Raw genomic sequence first — 19,170 nt, forward strand, 5'->3', positions numbered from 1 at the left:
AGCACTTTTATAGTCTCACAAAAGGCAAAGGAGCTTGAAAAGGTTGAAGTTACAGCACGGTGACACCATATCAAAACCACCACTTCGGAGGCAGCGTTTCCCATCACTTGCTTCTGGGGAAGAAAAATGACATCCTCATTCAGGCGCATTTAAAGTGCAGCTGATCAGAAAGACCTAAAAGGAATTTTCATTTGTGAGTGGGGAAAAAAAATAAAAATCGTTCCCGTCCATTTGGGGGATTTATGTCGTATCTATAATGCAATGAGCTCGACACTCCATCAAACATTTTCTATTTAACCTGAAAGGGGACTGAGTCAAATCCCTTCGATGGCTGTGCACATGATTAGCAGCGAGGAGTGAGGGCAGCCTCAGTGGGGATTGGAAAGATCACGGACGTAGTCTCACGCCTTCCGAATAAGTGTTAGGAACCTCAAGTGCCTGCTCACCAAGCCGTGACGAAAAGGTGAGATCTCCTATAAAATATCAATAGGAAGGGCTTAATGCAAAGAGTTCAGATTGATGGCGATCAAGTAAAAATTTAGGGGGAAAAAAAGAAGAAAAATGGCAAATTTTAGCTTCAGATTTTGCTAAAGCCATGACCCAACACCGGGAGCGCGGCCTTTTTAATATTTATTCCTACCCTCGTGGCCAAATCCCCCAGAACTGAATAATGATGCCTGTATGTCTTTTTTTATGAACCAGATGATATAGTTTAACGGCTAATTATACAGAGATATACTGAACAGATAAAATATCAGAGGCGATACCCCCTTTTAGCAGCAGGTCAATCAAAGCCAAGAAAGAGCTCATCTATTCCCTGGGCCAGATCCAAAACCTAATTTCAACTCTAATATTGCCCGAGGATCGGTGAGAGATACCAACTCTAGGGCTGTTGTCTGAATATTCCTCCCTCATCCTTGTCAGTCAACAGCTGTCAAAAATTCATGCCTCACGCTTCCAAAACCCAAAATCACCATGGCTGATGGAGAAAGGTCCTCTTAACTTCAGGTTCCTGCTTTCTGAAGTCTTTGCTGGAAATCTCTGCAGCCCTCTCTTGCTTTTTCCCCTTCTGAATTCTGCAGGCTTGTTCCATTCATTCCATATTGTCTGAAGGGCTACGACACCTGACTGACACTTATTTAAAAAATAGGACAGCAAAGCAAAGAGTAGTTCAATAGATTTAAGTCATGATGAATCCATTCCTTATGGCCCGACTGCTTCATTTACACAGGACGTGTTAAAACGTCTCGAGGCCAAGAAAAACGTAGGGGGAACGTAATTAATTCTATCTATCAGGTTGAGAAAGGCAGAGTTATTCCAACATGGAAATTGCTAAGAACCTTTAATCACGAGCTTTGGAAAGTCACAAAACATCTGCAGAATTTCCCTTTCATGGTATTTGTATGGCCGAGCTATCGGGCTAATGGAAGCATCAAATACACAGAATGTGAAATGAAACGTTGTTTTTTGACATCTTTTTTTAATGTTTTCTCTCTTCACTTCCTTTTAGTCGTCCAGCTGAATTTAAAAGGTGGCTGACCTCCCAATTTAAGTGAAAAGAAGCAAGAGTTTGAGAGCAGTGGGATTCAGGAGTGGGTACCGCTGGAGCAATCCAGTTGTGAGTGAGGACCAGCATCACTTCTGCACTCCCCACTGCCCAGGGGCACCAGCAGAAGTCAACATTCACCGAGCAAACTTTTCTAAAAAGAGTTGCTAAAGGAGCCAACATCAGTCTGGCTAATGATTATGAGGACAAGTGCATTGGGAAAAGCAAGAGAAGCCACACAGAGAGAAAAATACATAGCCCCCGACACCACAAAATAGCCGGGGGGAGAGCAGAAATAAAGTTATACACAAATCTAAATGCTAGAAATTGTGATTTTAATCTAACAGTGAATACCATAGTCTGTATGCCATATATAACCCAGCCACTTGTTTTCATCTGCATGACGGAGGCCAGCACAACAGAATATTTCACTGCTTTAGCATTTGCTCTATTTGTTTTTCATGGCTTTCTGGCCAAGCGTCGCCACGTTCAGTGCTTAATTTTGCCTAATAACAAAGTCCTGCATCTGCTTACGTGTGATTACTGACCTAAACCAAGGCAATTTTCTTTTTCAGGATGACAGGGCTCTGTGAAAATTAGTAACAAGCCCCATATTTATCTTTTTTTTTTTACCTCTCCCGGGATTCAAAGGTAAACTCGGGTTGACTCCCAGTCCAACACGATCCTTTGGAGGTACCTGTGCTTTGCTGGGGTAAGACAGGTAGTGAAAATGCTACATAAAAATGAATGGACTCTATTATATATAAAAAATAATTCCCAGTTCTAGTTGGCAAAAGCAGTTCTCCAACACGTAAGGATTTATCTCCTTCTGCCTGCTGTCAGAAACTGGATTACTCACTGATGGATAGCAGGTGCTTCCAGTAAAAATGTAGGGACTTTTGGGGGGTAACTTGCATGTTGCAAACGCTGAACTGCCATATGCTGTGTGGCAAGAAAGCCACGCTCAGAAAACACTGTCAGAATGGAAAAAAAGAGAAGCTGAAATCTCAAAGGTCGTCTGAGCCAAACTGGAGATCATCCAAGGTAAAGGAGGAGGGTAAACAGTTAAAATGAGATGCCAGTCTGAAAATCCTTTTTATTTTCCTAAACTTCACGCAAAAGTGGCAATATTTTAGTAGCTTTTTATTTATTTATTAATTATAATTTCCTTTCTCTTCCTTCCATGCTTGTTTTTTTTTTTTTTTTTCTTTTTTTTAATTTTTGAGTGGTTTGCACACTGGAGAGCATTGCAGTCAGTCCCTTCCCAGCATACATAAATAGTCCTTTCATTATCAAAAAGGCGAGCCTCGGAACAACTCAAGCAGTTGGCATTGGTTCAAGTCACTGTAGCACAACAGGAGACTGGAAACAAGACCGAATGATTAATCTGGCATCTCATTTAATTCATTTTTATCACTTGCTTGTTAGCTCTGATTTTGAGCTATTGCCTCGTCCTGAATTTTCATTCCAGATCGTCAGAATGAGTTATTGGATTATTATCATAAAAAGCGTGTATATATTCATTTTCCACCCTGTAAGCATTTCTTCCAGGTATGGGACAGCTTCGTGCTGCTTGTTTTTTTCGGTCCTGAATTGAAAGCAAGTGGGAGCAGAGCCCAGCCCCTTACCTGTTTGAGACAGAAGCGGCGTGTAAGGGACTTTCGGTTCTATTGCACTCATGGGCGGAGGTAGCAAGGGGTTGGCGAAGCTGCGGAGCGGGTGCGTGGGGCGCACGCAGGCGGTGGGGATGGTCCTGCTCGGGGCGTCCTCGTTGCTGGAGTGCTCAGGCTGCGTCGGTGGTAGCAAGGAGGGTTGCTGCGGGGCTGGTCCTTCGTTTACAGCTGCATCGGTTAAGAAAAAACAACAACAACAAAAAACCAACAGTTATCGAAGTATTTTTTAGGTAGCTTTTCCTACTTTTACGGTCATTTGCAGCAGAAGGTACGGCGTCGCCCTCCGCCCTCCGCCGAGCGGCAAGAAACGCGTAAACATTTTCATCCCAAGTTATTGGCAGCTGAATTAAAAAACCAGATGTTCCTCAGAGCGGCCAGGTGCCATTTAAAGCAAAATATATCTTCCTTAAAAAAACAACAACCAACAACAAGCGTGGTGTTTTCATCTCCTTCTCTCTTTCCCCTCCATGCGCTTTTAAGTATTAAAAACCAATAAAAACGTAAATCTATCATGTGGAGATGGAAACAAGCTATGACTGTGGAGACTCATTACGTTCAGCATGACAGTGCAGCTCCAGTCATAGTGGAGGGAAGATAGACTCAAAGAAAGGACTTAATTAATTTCCACATAACCAACGTTGTTTTTCCTTGAGACAGCTGTAATGCTTAGTGTGCCAAAGCCCCAGGTTGCTGTTTTATCAGCCTAGATTCAAAATCAATTCTTCAGAGGTTTCAATGTGCCACGTCGACCTTCTAATATCAAGCCCAGCCTCCCGATTTTCTGCGGAGTGTCTGAAAAGAGGCTTTCAGCCTCAACTTTTCTCATTTTCTCTTTTTTGGACCCTTCCCAAGCTCTTACCCCACTCTCCTTCTTGTACCCCAAGGAGAAGGATTGAAAAAAAATGTTTCCTCTTGGCCAGAGCATCTGCAAGCCCTGCCATTATTTACAAGCAGAATGGGAAGGGAGCAAATTGTTTAGTGAAGAGCACGATCACAGCAGGACCGTGTTTAATTTGAACGTGTTGTGGCTTTGTCCGACGTCTCCACAGTACCTGGATGGCTCACAGCACCCCGGCTAATCCTGCAGCTTGTGTCAGGAAACAGGAATCTAAGAAAAGCTCAACCTTTTCGCGAAGAAAACAACCTTCTTGACTCACAGATAGCCGAATTAGTTATTACACCGGGACCCGAAATACTCCAGAGGATCGGGGTTCTTTCAGAGCCTGCTGCAACAACCAGAGCTCGTTGTGTAAATAACATGCAATTACACAGCCAAGTCAAATCTCGAGGCATTTTTGTAATAATTAATGTCAAAGTATATAAGTAATTACTACCTACTAAGTGGCAAAGCAGTTTTGAGAAATGAAAATGAGGATTTTTCCTCTTTTTCCACGGCCCTGCTGCCTGTTCCTATGGCAATCGCGCAGACAGCCCCGGCGATATCGAACCCCACAGAAAGCAAACCGATTGCAGGATCAGACCAAGGTCAAAATCATCTACACTTTGTGAAAGTTTGGCCGACGGTGGTTCATTTTCCTTCTTTCCACCTTCAAGGCTTTTTGCATAATGAAGCCATTACCTAGCTCTGCTTCGCTTTCCTTCCTTGCCCGGCAGACCTCTCTCTGTTTTCTTCTCGGAGGGCAAACATTCCCCATAAAGCAGCCAGAGATTTAAGGATAACTTGCAGCAGGGCAGGGCAGGAATGTCGGTTTAACCCCTTTCCACCCTTGCTCACTGCCCACACATTCAAGAAGACGTCAAAACGTCCTGGTGCTGAGGCTACCATGGCCGTGATGCTCTTCTCTCCCTTCTCCCACTCAAGGAAGATGCAAGCGAGACTCACGGAGGTATCCACCCCAGCTCACAACACTTTCTGGAGCAAATCCTTTGCCTGAAGTGAAAACAAAGCCTTTTGTCGTTGTTCGTAGCCTCAAAATGTCCTTCCAGTTGTTTGTCAAAGCCTGAGCTACCCCGTGGAGCCCAGCACTTTTCACCTCAGCCTTTAAGAACAGATCTTTGGGGAAGCTCTTGTCCTGCTTGAAGAGACGAGGGAAAATAGATGCTTACTGCTACTCACCACCAAAAACCCTCCCTGGGTATTTATCCCGGTAGACATCCCGCTTACTGGATGGGTATATTTTATCCTACAGATTTAGCTGTAAAATCTGGAGACCTACATAACCTGCAACACAAAAATGTCATGCTATTCTCTAGCTATTACTGACGACCAAGGTGAGAGGACTCTATTAAAATTAGAGGCTAGAGCTGGGTCTTAAATACTGAAGGTAAGAGGTCTAATGAAGGTGTTTCATGCTCGAGAAGACTTTTTTTTTATATATAATTTATTTAAATTGCAAGCAGAGAACTCTGGAGGAGTCTGGAGGAGAAGACAAGCCACGGGAAGGACTGCTGAACAGACAACAGTCACTTTATTATGGCTCAGCCATTTTTTATGTTATATTTAGCAATTGCATGTTATGGCTGGCAGTGTCATCAGCTGTCATCAAGCAGGCAAGCCAGCTATTACTCAAGGCTGGCTCTGGCTGGGGCCTGACTCTCCTTTTCGTTTTATTTACTTCCCTCTCCGGCAGAAAATTTATCCCGAAGATAAGTTGCGGCACTTGCATCTTCAGGTCAACGAGATGAAGCCTTCGAAACCAGAAAAAAGCCTTCCAAAAAAGGGTGTTCAAGCATGGCAGGATGCAAAGCAACACCTCTGCTAATGGCCTTGCACATGATTTATTCAGCAAGTGCTACGTCTTGATCAATAGGGTGCTTGGCCATGGAGGACCACAGGCAGGGAATTATTGTAGAGGGTTTTGTGTGTTTTGTGTTTGTTTTTTTGTTGTTGTTTTTTTTTTTTTTTTTTCTGACACAGATGCAATTGGTCAACCATCGAGCGAGTTTTTCACCGAGGGGTAAAACAAATGAAAAAGCTCTCTGAAAATATATGGAAAAGTCTCTTTCACTGCTATTTTCTCCCCCAAAACCCCGCTCGATCATATTAAAACAACGAGAATGTAGTGTCACTGGAAAACAAACATGATTTTCCATGTGCCTCTGCTTCATGGCTGTGCCGTGGTGTAAGGCATAGCGAGGGAAGCGAATATTTCATTTGGGGGCACTCACTGTGATCGGAGAGCTCTGGAAGTCAATGGCCTTTGCTAGCAGGACGACCGCAACAGCTATAACAGATTGTCATTTTACATTTAATGGGCTTTGATAATGTTCAAAATGCCACGCAGGCCTGATTACCCAGACCTCCATCAGCTGAAACCAGCCATTAGCCAAACAAGGCGGTGTGTGTCCAGCAGTTTTGAATTATTTAATGGGAAATTGCCTGAACTTTTGTGCATTAGCAACCTTTTGGTCAACTCCCAGGCACGCTGCACCTCAAAGACTTGGGCAAACCTATGCGTGTCCATGCAGAACAGGCAGGATTTCGGCCATTTCTGGTTTGAAAAATCCTCATTTAGACGTGTGAAGCTCCTGGCCGGCTCAGGCAGAAGCTGTGGCTTTGGGGCTGTGCAAAAACAGTGGGTGCTCAGCTGATCCCCGAGCAGCCACGTCCCAGGCAGCATTTTCTTACCCTGTGACATGTAAGATTTCCCTAGCTCTTTTTCTGGCTGTGTATCACACTTCCAGCATTTTTCTCCAAGTCATTTCAGAAACAGACCCAAAAAATCATTTATTTTTTTTTCCTTTTTTTTCCTTCCATCTCCATGATTAGGCAAGCAACAGGTAGTTTTTTGTTTTTTTTTCAACGTCTAATGTATATCATGCAAGGAACTGAATCTCCTTTGTTTCTGTGCGCTGCATTTCTGGAGGATTTGGTGCTGATTTAAGCAGCAAATCAAGACCTGATTATAGCAGTGAGGCCCTCCAGAGGAAATTGCCAACCCGCTTTGAAGGGATCTCAGCAAGCCCATTGAAGAGAGAGGGAACGACGTTGGGGTGATGAGCAGGACACCTGAACCCACTTTTTACCTACAATCCTAGGATTTCAATCATCGGTTCCCCGAGGACCTGTCTGAACCGACTGAAAGCAACAGGCAAGCAGAAGGGGAAATCAGTCCTTTCAAAATGAATCCCCCGCGGACGGGCAGCGCGGACTCTCTGCGATGCGAAAGAAGACACGTAGCAGATTGACATTAATCTGTCAATAATTTGGGCTTGGTATGCAGTCGAGGTGAGGGAGAATTAGAAGGGAACAGGAGCCCTCCAGCTGTAATTAGTATGCCGGAGCACGCCGCCGAGGTTGGAACAAAGACCAGCTGGCTGCCGCCTGCGGGAGAGGCTTGCGAGGAGCTCGTGGAGGTGAGGCTGGGTCCCAGACCACGCTAAGGGGATGTGGGAACACCCAAGCCCCAAATCTATTCCTGCACGGGGGCAGGATATGAACAAACAGGAGCAAATCTGAATATACAGCTCAGTCTCGGGAAGAAACGAGTGATGTCAGGCGAGATAACAGCATTCAAATGCATAAAAGGTAGCTGCAAAAGGAAGAAAATTATTTTTTTTTTCCCCCTGTGCCAGCTACGATCCAAACAAGAACCAGCTGCCTTACGTTTTAGGATGTTAGACATTATGAAAACGTTTCTGGCAGCGAGGGCAGCTAAGCCTGGGAAGACACTGTGTGGAGAGGTCGTGTAAGTGCTGCTGGGGATGATTTTAATGCACGGTGCTACTGGATCTGCCCTGGGATGGAGAAGAGCTCTTGAAGCCTCAGTTTGCCTGGGAATATCGTTATGAATAAAGCAAAGGCAATTAAAATAGAGTGAAACAGGCCTGCAGAGAGGACAGGATCGGATCAGAGATGCAATGATGTTTAATTTAAGGGGAGTTGGAGTTCAGCACAGATTTTAAGTCACAACAGCCAACTGCTGCCACCAGACCGGGCTTATCCCAGCTCCCACGATGAACCCAAAAAGGGAAGCAGTGGGATTTGCATTGCCTAGACCTTACCCATTCTACCCAGAGAGGAAACTATGTCTGAGCAGTGTGATAACAAAGCAAAATGAACTCACTTCTTCCTGCTCCAAAGGTCCTGTCCACAGCCAGGGTGGGGAAAGGCACCGGCCGCAGGGTGAACTGGGGGTGTGGGTATCCGCAGGTGGGGGACGGCAGGATCCCGGGGTACTGGGCGCTTTCCAGGGTGGGCACAGGGATGGCACTGACCACAGCTGAAAGGGAAGAAGAGAAAGAAGATGAAATGAGTGCTTTCAGAACAGCATTGCAATTCCTTCTTGCTCCATCCAGGACTTTCCTTTTTAAAATAACGGAGGATTACTATTCCTTGCTGCACTCCATTGCAAAGAACCTGGGGGAAAGGTAACAGCAAATATTTTCAATAAATCCGTGCGATTTTGAGCTGATCTGACAACAAATCTGTCCCGCCGTAGCCTGTCAGCAATTGGAGTTACACTCAATATTGATCGTACTAGGGCATAAGAAACAGAATTTCCCTGACCAAATCAAGGAGCTCCCTCAACACCATTTACATTTACCGTGTACTGTGTCATGTAAAGACACGGCACCCAGGATGAGCTTGCAGAAATGACAAAGTAGGAAATTCAGAATTGCACTCAAGCTCTCCAGAAGCTGCCAGAGCAACGGAGTCGTCATTTTCATGTTTTCTTGGAAAAAAAAAGAATCGCTGTGGGTTTTTTTTTCTGGTTTTAGGGAGGGAGGGAAAGAGAATCCTCTCCCCAAAACACGGCAGAGCGATGCGGCGCTGGCCAGGGCTTAATTAAACATCAGGGGAGGGCAGGACTGATGGTGTGAAGCCCCAAGACCTCCTCACCCCTGATGTTCTTCCTCTCCACACGTCAGCTTTGGTGTTTGTGCCTGCATTTCAGCAGCTCTACACCCATCAAAGGTATCACCAAAGCCTCAACAGATTTATCTGCTTTAGGCTCCTTCCACCTCGGTAAGCAAAGGCCCATTGTGGAGGATATTTGTTTTCAAAGACTGTAAATAGTGATTATCAAAACCAGGTGAATACTTCCAGATTTGGTATTTAAGGTTTTACAGGATCCATTTTTTATCGTCGCTTCCTCAATCTTCTTCATCGCTCGCTGCTGACAATTTCTTTCAGTGGCAGGCAAACGGCGAGAAATTAATTAAAGCATCTAATCTGACAAAGCCTCGGTTTCGTTTTCTGGGGAAGGAGACACATTCAGCACATCTCAGCCTGCACAAATGCACAAGTAAGGCTTTCAGAAAGCGGCGTTTAATTATTTGCAAACAATCATAATATTTTGTCGCCGCCGATTCGACTGACGTTGTCGTTGATGTTCCTCGGAAAACATCGTTTGAGTGAAAAAAAAATAAGGAAATGTATTTAAGAGGACTTTTATCTGAATGCTGTAGGAGGGTGTTGACCTGACTTTTGGTTAACTGTGACCATCGTAATTAGGACTGATGTGGTTCTGATTTTGTTTGCACTGCTCTAAGTCTACCCATATTCCTGGATTGCTGCCTTCCTTCACACCAGGTCAAGTTAGGAGGAAACCCACTGAAGAAAAAAAAAAGGGAAAATTGCCTAATTGTGGAATTAGGCTGGTTACAAGATGGGAATATTTCCCAGGGGGGGCTGAGCTCTCTCCCCCAGCCCAGCAGTCCTTCTCCCACCCCCCAAAGAGGCTGCCATTTGGCAATATGTCGTGTCCAAGGTGTGAAGAAGTGAATTCAATCTCTCCCCAGACCCCTAGGATTTATCCCTGCAAGGCCCAGGTTTAGCAGCATGACCCGAATCACACCCATAAGGAACACAAATTAAAGGAACTGCTACCAGTTCCCCCTGAAAAATTTACTGAGCAAAGCCATTGTAAGTTATTCCCTCTCCTCTCCTTCATTGTGTTCCTTGTTGTGTTTTTTATTTTTTTTTTAACATATAATTTGTGATGGGCTCTTCCTGAGCACCTGCAGCTAGGCATTTACATTTAACCATCGGAGCTACAAAGACATTTTGTGATTAAATGGATTTCTGGCAACACGTTGTCATTTTTCCCAGCTCCAGTTATTAACCCAGATACGCCAATTTCCAGATATTTTTTTTTGGATGTATTTTATGAGGTCAAAGGTAGAAATTCTAGCTAAAACCTGGGAGATACTTGCCACCAGAGAAGTAAAGCAAAAACTTCACTTTGGAAATTTTAATAAGTTCTGCTTGGACAAGCTTTTTAGTGCTCTCCAGCCTTCCTGCCTCTCTCATGTACTTTGTTGCTTTGAAAAAAAAAATTAATTTGATCTCTGATGTTCATTCAATGCTGCGGTCACCAGAAGTTAATGCCTCTTAAAAATTCTGCTTTATAAGAGAGTGAGAAAAAGCATATGGTGTTGTGGCCAGCTCCGAGAGACAAAAGGAAATATCAGAGCAACCGTGCTAATGTCCAGCTGCTTCAAAGTACGGATAATAATATCACACTTTGCATCAGTGCATTGCAAAGCCTTCTGCTCTGCCAGCTTGAACTCTTGCTCCTATTTCTTTTCAAGGCAGGCAGAGGGATTTATCCACCGCTAGCCACCCGGTAAAAATAGAAACAAGCATTCTTCAGGCTTAGCCAGCGCTGAGTCGAGCAGATGCCTGATTTCTGACTTTCCTCCAGAGTTTTGCCAGGATTTTTATTTTTGGAGATGGAGGAAACGTGGTTACTGCCATTTTACTTGTGAGGTGTAGCTAGATCATAGCCAGCAGCTCGCAGGAGATGTTCGGATGGGTGAGCAGGGCCCAAATATGCAGAAAGGGGTGAGGGGAAGGTGCTGGTACTCACGAGGGTTGGTGGGTTGGGAATCCATCGGGATCATGAGCTTGGCACGGGTGGCTCTGCGGGCGGCGAGCGAGCGCTCTAAGGTGGACATGCTGCTGCCAACATCTTCTGTCTCAGCAGCTGGGGAAAAAAAAAAACACACACAAAAGCTTAATTGAAAATCTGACAAACAAATGTCTTCACCTCGTTTCCAGCAGTGAGATCACTGGATGTTTTTTTTTAGGATTCTGTTATTTCAGCCAATCGTTAAAATATCGCCACCTGCAAAGAGCCACGCGGAGTATTTGGGCTGCCTTTTTCTGAATAAAATTGTTGGTTGCAGTTTGCTGTCAAAGAATTAAGATATCGTTGCTCCTTTCCCAGCCCCGCCACGATTTAATTTTCTTTTGCTTTGGAAATTATCCACGATCGCTTCATAAAAAAAAAAAAAAAACGCGGTATTTTTCTTGCAACTTCCCTGTTACAAACTTAGCTTCAAATTCAAGTCTCAAGACCTGAAATAGAGAAGTAGGATACGATAAATCAGGGATGTACAAATCCAGGCGGCCACAAATTGGTCCTTGAAACACATCTAAAGGATGAAAACGACGTCTGCTGTGACGTGCCACCGAGCCCCACGTGCTGATCGCCCATACTCCAGACCCTGGGATGTGTGGTGGCTCTTCCAGCCTCTCGATTTCTCCTCCCACAGCAAGATCCAGGCAGAGTTTTTCCTTGCCATGGTTGCTGGAGTCCAGGCGATGATGACACGGAGCTGTCAGGGCAAACGAGGTGAATATTGTGCCCGTGATCCAGGAGCAGCCAGCGCATCTATCTCGCTCAGCGAGCTGAGACACGCTGCCTCGTGGGGCACCTCTGCCTACGTCTCATCTAATTCAGAGGCGGCTCAGCGTGCCCGTGTCACTCAGACACTCTGTTTACGCGTTGAAATATGGATGCTCTAATTTAGTCCCATTAATACGGGCTACTCGAGGCGCCCAACGATTCTCGAGAATATACTTGTCAGGAGGAAAATGCGCTGGGAGCTGGATGTTCAGAGGAGTAATTTGCAGCGAAATAAAAGCTGCATTTCTCCCTTCCTACCTTGTCTCACATGAGCCTCATATTAATGTTACTTAATGTTCTGTGATTCTCTGATTCCACTTCTGCAATTTTAATAAACCATGGGCGAAATCCATTTATTACTGTCACGCCGGGAAGCTTAATACCCGCTCCGACTACTCGCTGCTGATGTGCCCAAGTAAAAACACATCCCGTCTAAAAAGAAACAAACAAACACAAAAAAGATCTGCACAAAAAGATTATTATTATTTTTTTTTTTTTTTTCCCTGATGACTTTTCTCTAAATTTCAGGCCTGCAATGCTGAATCTGCTCTCCATGGCCATTAGGGGACCTAATTGCTAGTGAAAAGCCAGGGACTGCATTGCTGAGCTGTGTGGTACACTTTGAGAAGAGACATAAAAACGTTTATTTATGGTCCAAGGTGTTCACACGTAAAATATCTCGCCTGGCCTTTGTCATTAACTTGCTCATACACCGTGCTGACTTCCTACCACTCGATTTTAAGTCAACGGCGCTCTCAAATTGATCTTTCTGGGCCCTGGATCAGGTCTCCTGATCAACAGCAGTGTCTGGCTAGGCAGAGAGAAACTTCTGGTTATGTTTTTACAGCATCTGACATAACAAGGCCCTCTACATTCAAAACAATACAAATCATCGTCCCAATTATCTTGATAAACAGAAAGCTATCAGCCCCGAGCAGAATGTCAAAAAAAAAAAAAAAATAATAATTAGATCCATTAAGCAACATGAAAACTCTTTTTTTTTAAACTTTTCCTTCCTTTCCAGACTAGAAAAAAAAAGAGAAAAAAATCAGAAGCAGCTGAAAAAGTCACCTTCGTTATTTACAGCCCCAACAGATACCGTGGCATTATTGCGCTCCGTCGCCCACGAGCGATGTGTTCACGATGAACTCAAGAGAAATATGTTGATGTTTTCCAACTTGCCGTGCTTTGCCCTCCGCCCCTGCCTGTACGCACCACCTGCCTCTCCCCAGACTTCCTATTTATTACGGCGGAAGAAATGTTATTAGCTGAAGCCAAATCTGTGATGTGGGGTGTGCGCTGAGGTTAAAAAACAGGAGGGGGAAACTTCACCGAAACCGCTTATTTCTTCGAGAATGTCCTTCCTCACATCTGGAAGCTTTCTCAGCCTTGCTGCCCCAAGCTCTCCTCCTGGGGCTGTTGCTGACCTTCTCCGTGATCGCGTTCTCCCTCTGCTTCAGTTTTCATTTCTTTTTCTCCTTCACTTTTTCCCCCCTCTGTGTTTCCTGAAATCTGAACTGAACTACAGCTGGCTTCCAGTTGAGTTTCGGGATTTAAAAAAAAAAAAGAAAATGTGTAGAAATATATAAAAAAGACAGGTTTTACGCAAACATCAGCCGTGAAAAGAATTTTTCACAGCCTCTATCAGGTTTCTCATTGTCTGATTTCTTACAAAAGCATCCTCAGCTACTAAAGCAACAGTGAAATGATTTATAGCGCCAGAAAAGGAGAAAAAAATGGGAATATGTGGAATGTAAATGCCCCAAATCTAGAAAGCGAGTGAAAATCAGTGTATTCGTGTGGGTGCTCCTCACCGGGCTGTGGGGTGCTCTTGGTGCCCAGCTGCGTTTCGGACTGGCTGTGGCTGACGGGGGTGATGTCCTGGCAGCTCTGCATGGGTGAGTCCCTCCCCGCGGGGTCGGAGCCCGTCGGCTTCTCCATGTTCTTCATTTCCATCTCCTCGTGGTGGATCCACAGATCCGGGGGCCTCAGGTCCTTCTGGCTGCCCTTCCTTTTGCTGGCGCTGTGGGTCGCACGTTTCCTGCAGCAAAGGAAAATGAAAAGGGTCACGTTAAGGACGTGTTTCCTCTTTGTGAGGCCACAAGGATAGGTCCGGAGTGACCTCTGCTTGTGGGCATCTCCTAGAGAAGCCCTCTAGATGTGTCCTTCAAAGGTGTAGGTGACATGGAAGTCCCCACAGGGCCACTTGCCAAGTGCCCTGCACGAGGCACCAAGGGCTCACGGGCAGCACGTGTTCAGCAGAGGGGTGAAAGAGGGTGAGAAAGAGGGAAAAAGTGGAATTTTCTCCGTGGGAAGGACCTGGGCTCCCTAGCTATTATTCCACCAGGACAAAAGCTCGAGGAGCTTTTTGACTTTACGAAGCTCCCGTTGTTTGAATCAATTTCTATCCTTCGCTCGACTGTCTCAGCCTGATCTGGAAAGCAAAAGGTAGGTGGAACAACTACCTAAATTAAAAAAAAAAAAGGTTTTGCCTTCAAGACGAGGGCCGAACACGTCCTGCGATGTAAATGAGGCCAAGGGCAGTCCTGCCCCATCACCAGGAGCCCCTGGCGACGATGTTTTGGCTTCAGCAGAAAAATCTCAGTCCTCAACAGCCGCCCCGAGGAGCAGACCTCGCTCGGGTCCTTGGGAGCAAGGCGCTTTTTGTTTACAGCCCTACGAAATCAGACTCCCGGTCTCCGGCCGTAATTAGCTTTTCGTGCTCGGCCTGCTATTTTCTAATTGCCAAAAGGTAATTATTGAAAATGACAGCGTCGGGCCGAACGAGGAGGGAACGTTGCACTTTGGCCCCCCGGGGGAGAAGGACAGCTCGTTAATACCCGCTTGGACAGATCCCGGTGGCATCCTGATTAACACCTGCAAGAATAATTACGACGGTCTTCACTCAAAGCTTAATGTACGTCCAGCTCGAAATTAAAAAGTAAACTTGTTCTTTCAATGTCATTCGAAAAAAAAAAAAAAAAAAAGAAAAAAAGCCCTTAATTTTGTTTCTATATACAGAACTGCTTTCTTCACTTCGGGATACAGCCATTTCTTTGTCACTTCCAATTGAACATAATTCATTTCTCCAGGCTGGAGCTAGACAAGGGAAAATTCAGCCCCAAACTAATTTTGGTGCACAACAGTAAATAGGGGGGGTTATAATGAATGTGTCATTCCAAGCATAGCTACAAAACTGCTACGGCAATGATATCATTTAAAAATATATGCAGTGATCTAGCTCGGCTTGCATTGTTTGTTGTGTTTTTTTTTTTTTTTTTCTTTCCTGGCAAATTATTGATGCTCTGACAGCCCACGAGCAGCAAATTGAAGCGGAGCCAGGAAGGCAGATGAAAAGGTCATCAATAACAAATGAAAATAAATCATCCCCGGGAAGGTTTTGTTTGTGCAACGTGAAAGTTGAGGCTCCTCTGAAAACGCGTCTACCCCCCGATCCCAGGGGGAGGCAGAAACCTTGCAGTGATGGAAGCATCCACATCGCCTTCAAACCCTGGCTGAAAACCACCAGAAACCGGCGCTTTGGAAGTTGAAGTTTTACAGTGGGCTTCAAATTTAGCCTGTTACCCATCTTCAAGGAGTCTGGAAGTGAAAACGTGATCTCAGGTGGCCGCCTTTCTCTTGCTGTTCAATTATTTCGCAACGCGAAACGCACCCAGCTCGCATGCCACGATACGTATTTCTCTCCTAAGGACAGATGTAAAAATAGAGATCGGTTCTGCCCTTAAAATATAGCCCGTGCTCGTGCAATTTTGGATGATGGTAGCAGGACTTAAGCTCTGCTTTCAAAAGAAATCAACTCGCTGCAGGGAAAACTCTTTCTAGTTGTCTGTTTCCATAGGCTCCAGCCCAGCAATGCCTGGGCAGGGACTTCAGTCGTCGTACAGCACACTCACACAGCTAAAAAGTGACAATACACACATTAAAAAAGATGATTTGCCAGTAATACCGAGTGAGATTGCTCTTCATTTTGTGATTAATGTCAGAGAAAGAAGTTAAGTTTACAACAACTCCATTTAGTTTAATTTTTTAACGGTTTAGGACCTTCCCTATGGGAATATCTTGGGAATAAACTGTTATTTAGAAATAAACCGAAAAAATTAAATCCAGAAATAAGTTGAAATTAACCGTTCTCAAACCAAAACCAAGCTTAACCGATGAGGCCAGCCAGCAGCAGCAGCAGCACGGCCGCTAACTCATTAGCATCAGCCCTTCGGATGGGATGTGATGTTTGGACCCCTGCAGGCGAACAGCTTTTAGTGTCTGATTCGGGCCAATTATAGGACCGGGTGCTGAGCCGTGCGGTAGGCAGGGTTTCCATCCCCCTGCAGCTAGAGACAAATGCATCTAAAGGATGCCCAGCAAGGCCTTTTCCAATTCACCTCGTTTGCCCTGCTAGGGCTGTAACTGCTCTAAGTCTAAGGCTGCCTTTTGCCTTTCGGGCCGTATTAAAGGAAAGTCAACTGGTGTAAAAATCCTATTAAAAAAAGAAAGAAAAGAAAAACAACACATCAACAAATCGGGAATACAAAACTGTTCTTTCTCCCTAAATCTAAATCTCCCTCACTGTTTTCGAGTGGAACATCATTTCATTTTGGCCTCTTTATTTCCTGCTAGGTGGCCTGAAAACCTCAGACCAGTCTCTCCCATCACCTGGCTCCATCACCCTCTGTCCCCATTAAAATCTCACCCCGTGCCACCGCTGCGAGCAGGAGCCACATCCCAGGGGAACAAACCGAGGCTCTTCAGGGGCTGCCAGCTCAATCCCATTTAACTTCAGGGTGGTGACACTTTGCTTAATGTCTTCCCAACCCTGTACGCATAATTCTACGGGACTCAAAGCAGTCTTAGCTTGTTTTTTGTCATCTCTTTTTATGTTGCTCCCTGCCCACCATACTAATTGGTTGGGCACTTGTTCAAGACTGCATTTCACGTTTAATTGTTTAAATCTCCACAACCTGCAGCCCAGGCTCAGACAAGATGTCCACCCTCATCTTTTCTCCTACGCCGTACCCTAATGGCACCGGTCCGTGGGCTAATTGTTGTGACGCGTTTGACAAGTTTCCCATCTCATAAAGCCTTGAAAATGTTCCTGGGAGAAGCAGGTACTGCAGTTTGAGAGCATATTGCATGAAGCGATTTCATCCTTTAAGATTCAACCAGGATTCACGAGCTGTGACCTGCCCTGCCCAGGCCAGGAGGGGATTTGGGGACAGGCTGATGGGTGACCCCATTGCCCACCCTCCAAATAACCACATCAGCAGACACACGTGCTGGGGAGGATGTAATTACGGTGAAGGGATGAATCTCAGTTACTGCAGGAGCCCTTACTCACGACTAAATTATTGCACCTGGATCTTTACCCAGTTTTTCCGCCCCTGTTTTTTTTTCCCCGTGTCAAATTGCCGCAGGGTTTGTGCATATTTCATTCTTCCCTCGGTGCCAGAGACAGAAAATACACGCTAAGCCACCTAGGGCAGTTCGCAAGTTGTTCTCTATAATATGCTTTATTGTGCTTTGTTCAGCCAACTTTTAATTAACTGCAGAAATACGACTTTCTTCCACCGAAGGCTTACGGGAGATTATTCCATCACCTGCAAGTTTTCGCTCTGGGGAAGCACTGCATTATCCAACAGGACTTGGCCTTTCCCCTCACGGCACTCCTTTTGTTCAGCGGTGATTTTATAATAAGAACCAGCTGCCAAGAAAAGCTGCTGCCCAAACTCTGGGTGTCACAGGATGCAGCTCTCCAGGCAGGTCAGAAACAAATTCACGCCAACAAACTCTGTTCCGAAGAAGCTCAGTTTTGTTTTCATTTTTTTTTTTTTTCTTCCTGCTGCTCCAAAGTTCAGATCCATCTTTTCACATTTATTGCACTCCTTTTTCCTCATTTTCGGGTCAGGAATGGCTGGCGTAGGGTCACTTGGGGCAGATCCACCCCTGGAGATGCTCAGAAGTTACACAGCAAATGCAAGTTTGCCACCTTCATATTTTTTAATTAAAAAGAGAGGAATAAATGCCTTCAAATTGGAAGTCTTCTGATATCTTTGGAGAAGATAAATCTCTGAACACTCCCGTTCCTCCCATGGAGCTACCAAGGAGGTCGAGGCTGATTAATTCAGACCTGGGCATGTAAGTTTTGACGCTGGACAGATGAACCTCTCTATTTGTTTGTCCCTCTTGCCAATTCCCTCCTCCTTTTAAGAAACCCAGGAGAGCTTTGGCCTGGATTCGGCGAACACCACTCAACGGACGCATTTCCATTGCCTTCGAATGATGGCCTGATTTCCAGGTGTTAAAATTCACAACAGAAGCCAATTGTAAAATCAGCTCAGCATTCAGCTACCCGAGCCCTCCTAGAAGCAAGGGCCCTTATTTTTCTGCCTCCGTGAGAGCTTTCTTAGTTAAAAAGTCGATGCTCAAGTATCCATCTTCACAGAAAACACTTTGCCCAGTGACTGTCAAACACCTCCAGCTGCCGTCTGCCTGTGCTCAATAAGCTTGAGGCTAATTTTGGCATATGTGGGAGCCCTCCTGTCCCCCCCTCCTTTCGTAGCATCACCCTTCTTTAAGCATCCACGCAAATCAATGTCATAAATTTGGTCTTGCTCTTGAGAAAAAACACAACAACACACCATTCTTGTGGCTAAACTATGTTTAAACTTCACTTTCTCGTTGCCAGTATCTCACAAGAGTAGAATAATGAACCTTTTTGCTGAGTATTTTTCAATAAATTCAATGTATCAAACCCAGCTCTGTTTCGAAGCCACTCACCCCACCTCCAATTTCTCAGGAAACCTAAAAAAAGACACTGTTGTGCTTTATGCTGCTGCCCTTTTTTAGCATTTTAGAAGAATCCTAAAGATTTTTCTCTGTAATTTTCTATTTTTTTTTTTTCCCAAGTATTTAAGAATTATCTCGAGAAAGAATTGTTACTGCATTTTCCTGGAAGACTTCTGGCGACAGCCCGTCTGGGGAGGAGAGCATCCTCCCAAAGGTTACCGAGTGAGCAGGACTCTCTGTGGTCCTCAGCCGTGCAGGTGCAGAGCTGCGGAGCCAGAAAGTCTGATAGCATCGCCAGGCACAGACAAACACTTTTTTTTTTCCCTTTAAATCAATGGGATTGATTCTTTCCTGTGTCTGAATTATACTTGGCAATGTAAACAACAGAGAGATGTGCCTGACAGGCTGATTTCTCCAGGCTGACCGCAGCAGGGGTGCTTATTCTTTCACCATGCAACCTAGGGGCAGGGAATATTCTCCACTCTTGAGTGATCTCCAGCTTTCCCAAGCCCATACCTCCAAAAACTACAAAAGACCCATCCCCAAAATGCGC

The 19,170-nt window shown here is 45.0% G+C and overlaps 1 protein-coding gene across 1 annotated transcript in view; it reads right to left on the reverse strand.

Moving 5' to 3' along the window:
* Positions 1-19,170, reverse strand: part of DCC (DCC netrin 1 receptor) — a 360,844-nt gene that overhangs the window by 9,396 nt on the left and 332,278 nt on the right. The window contains exons 24-27 of the mRNA XM_032206156.1: positions 13,631-13,857; positions 10,995-11,111; positions 8,247-8,402; positions 3,175-3,387 (exon numbers count right to left, since the gene is read on the reverse strand). Coding sequence (XP_032062047.1) covers positions 3,175-3,387; positions 8,247-8,402; positions 10,995-11,111; positions 13,631-13,857 — 713 coding nt within the window. The remainder of the gene's footprint in view (positions 1-3,174; positions 3,388-8,246; positions 8,403-10,994; positions 11,112-13,630; positions 13,858-19,170) is intronic.

Source organism: Aythya fuligula, chromosome Z (assembly GCF_009819795.1).
Source record: "Aythya fuligula isolate bAytFul2 chromosome Z, bAytFul2.pri, whole genome shotgun sequence".
NCBI lineage: Eukaryota > Metazoa > Chordata > Aves > Anseriformes > Anatidae > Aythya > Aythya fuligula.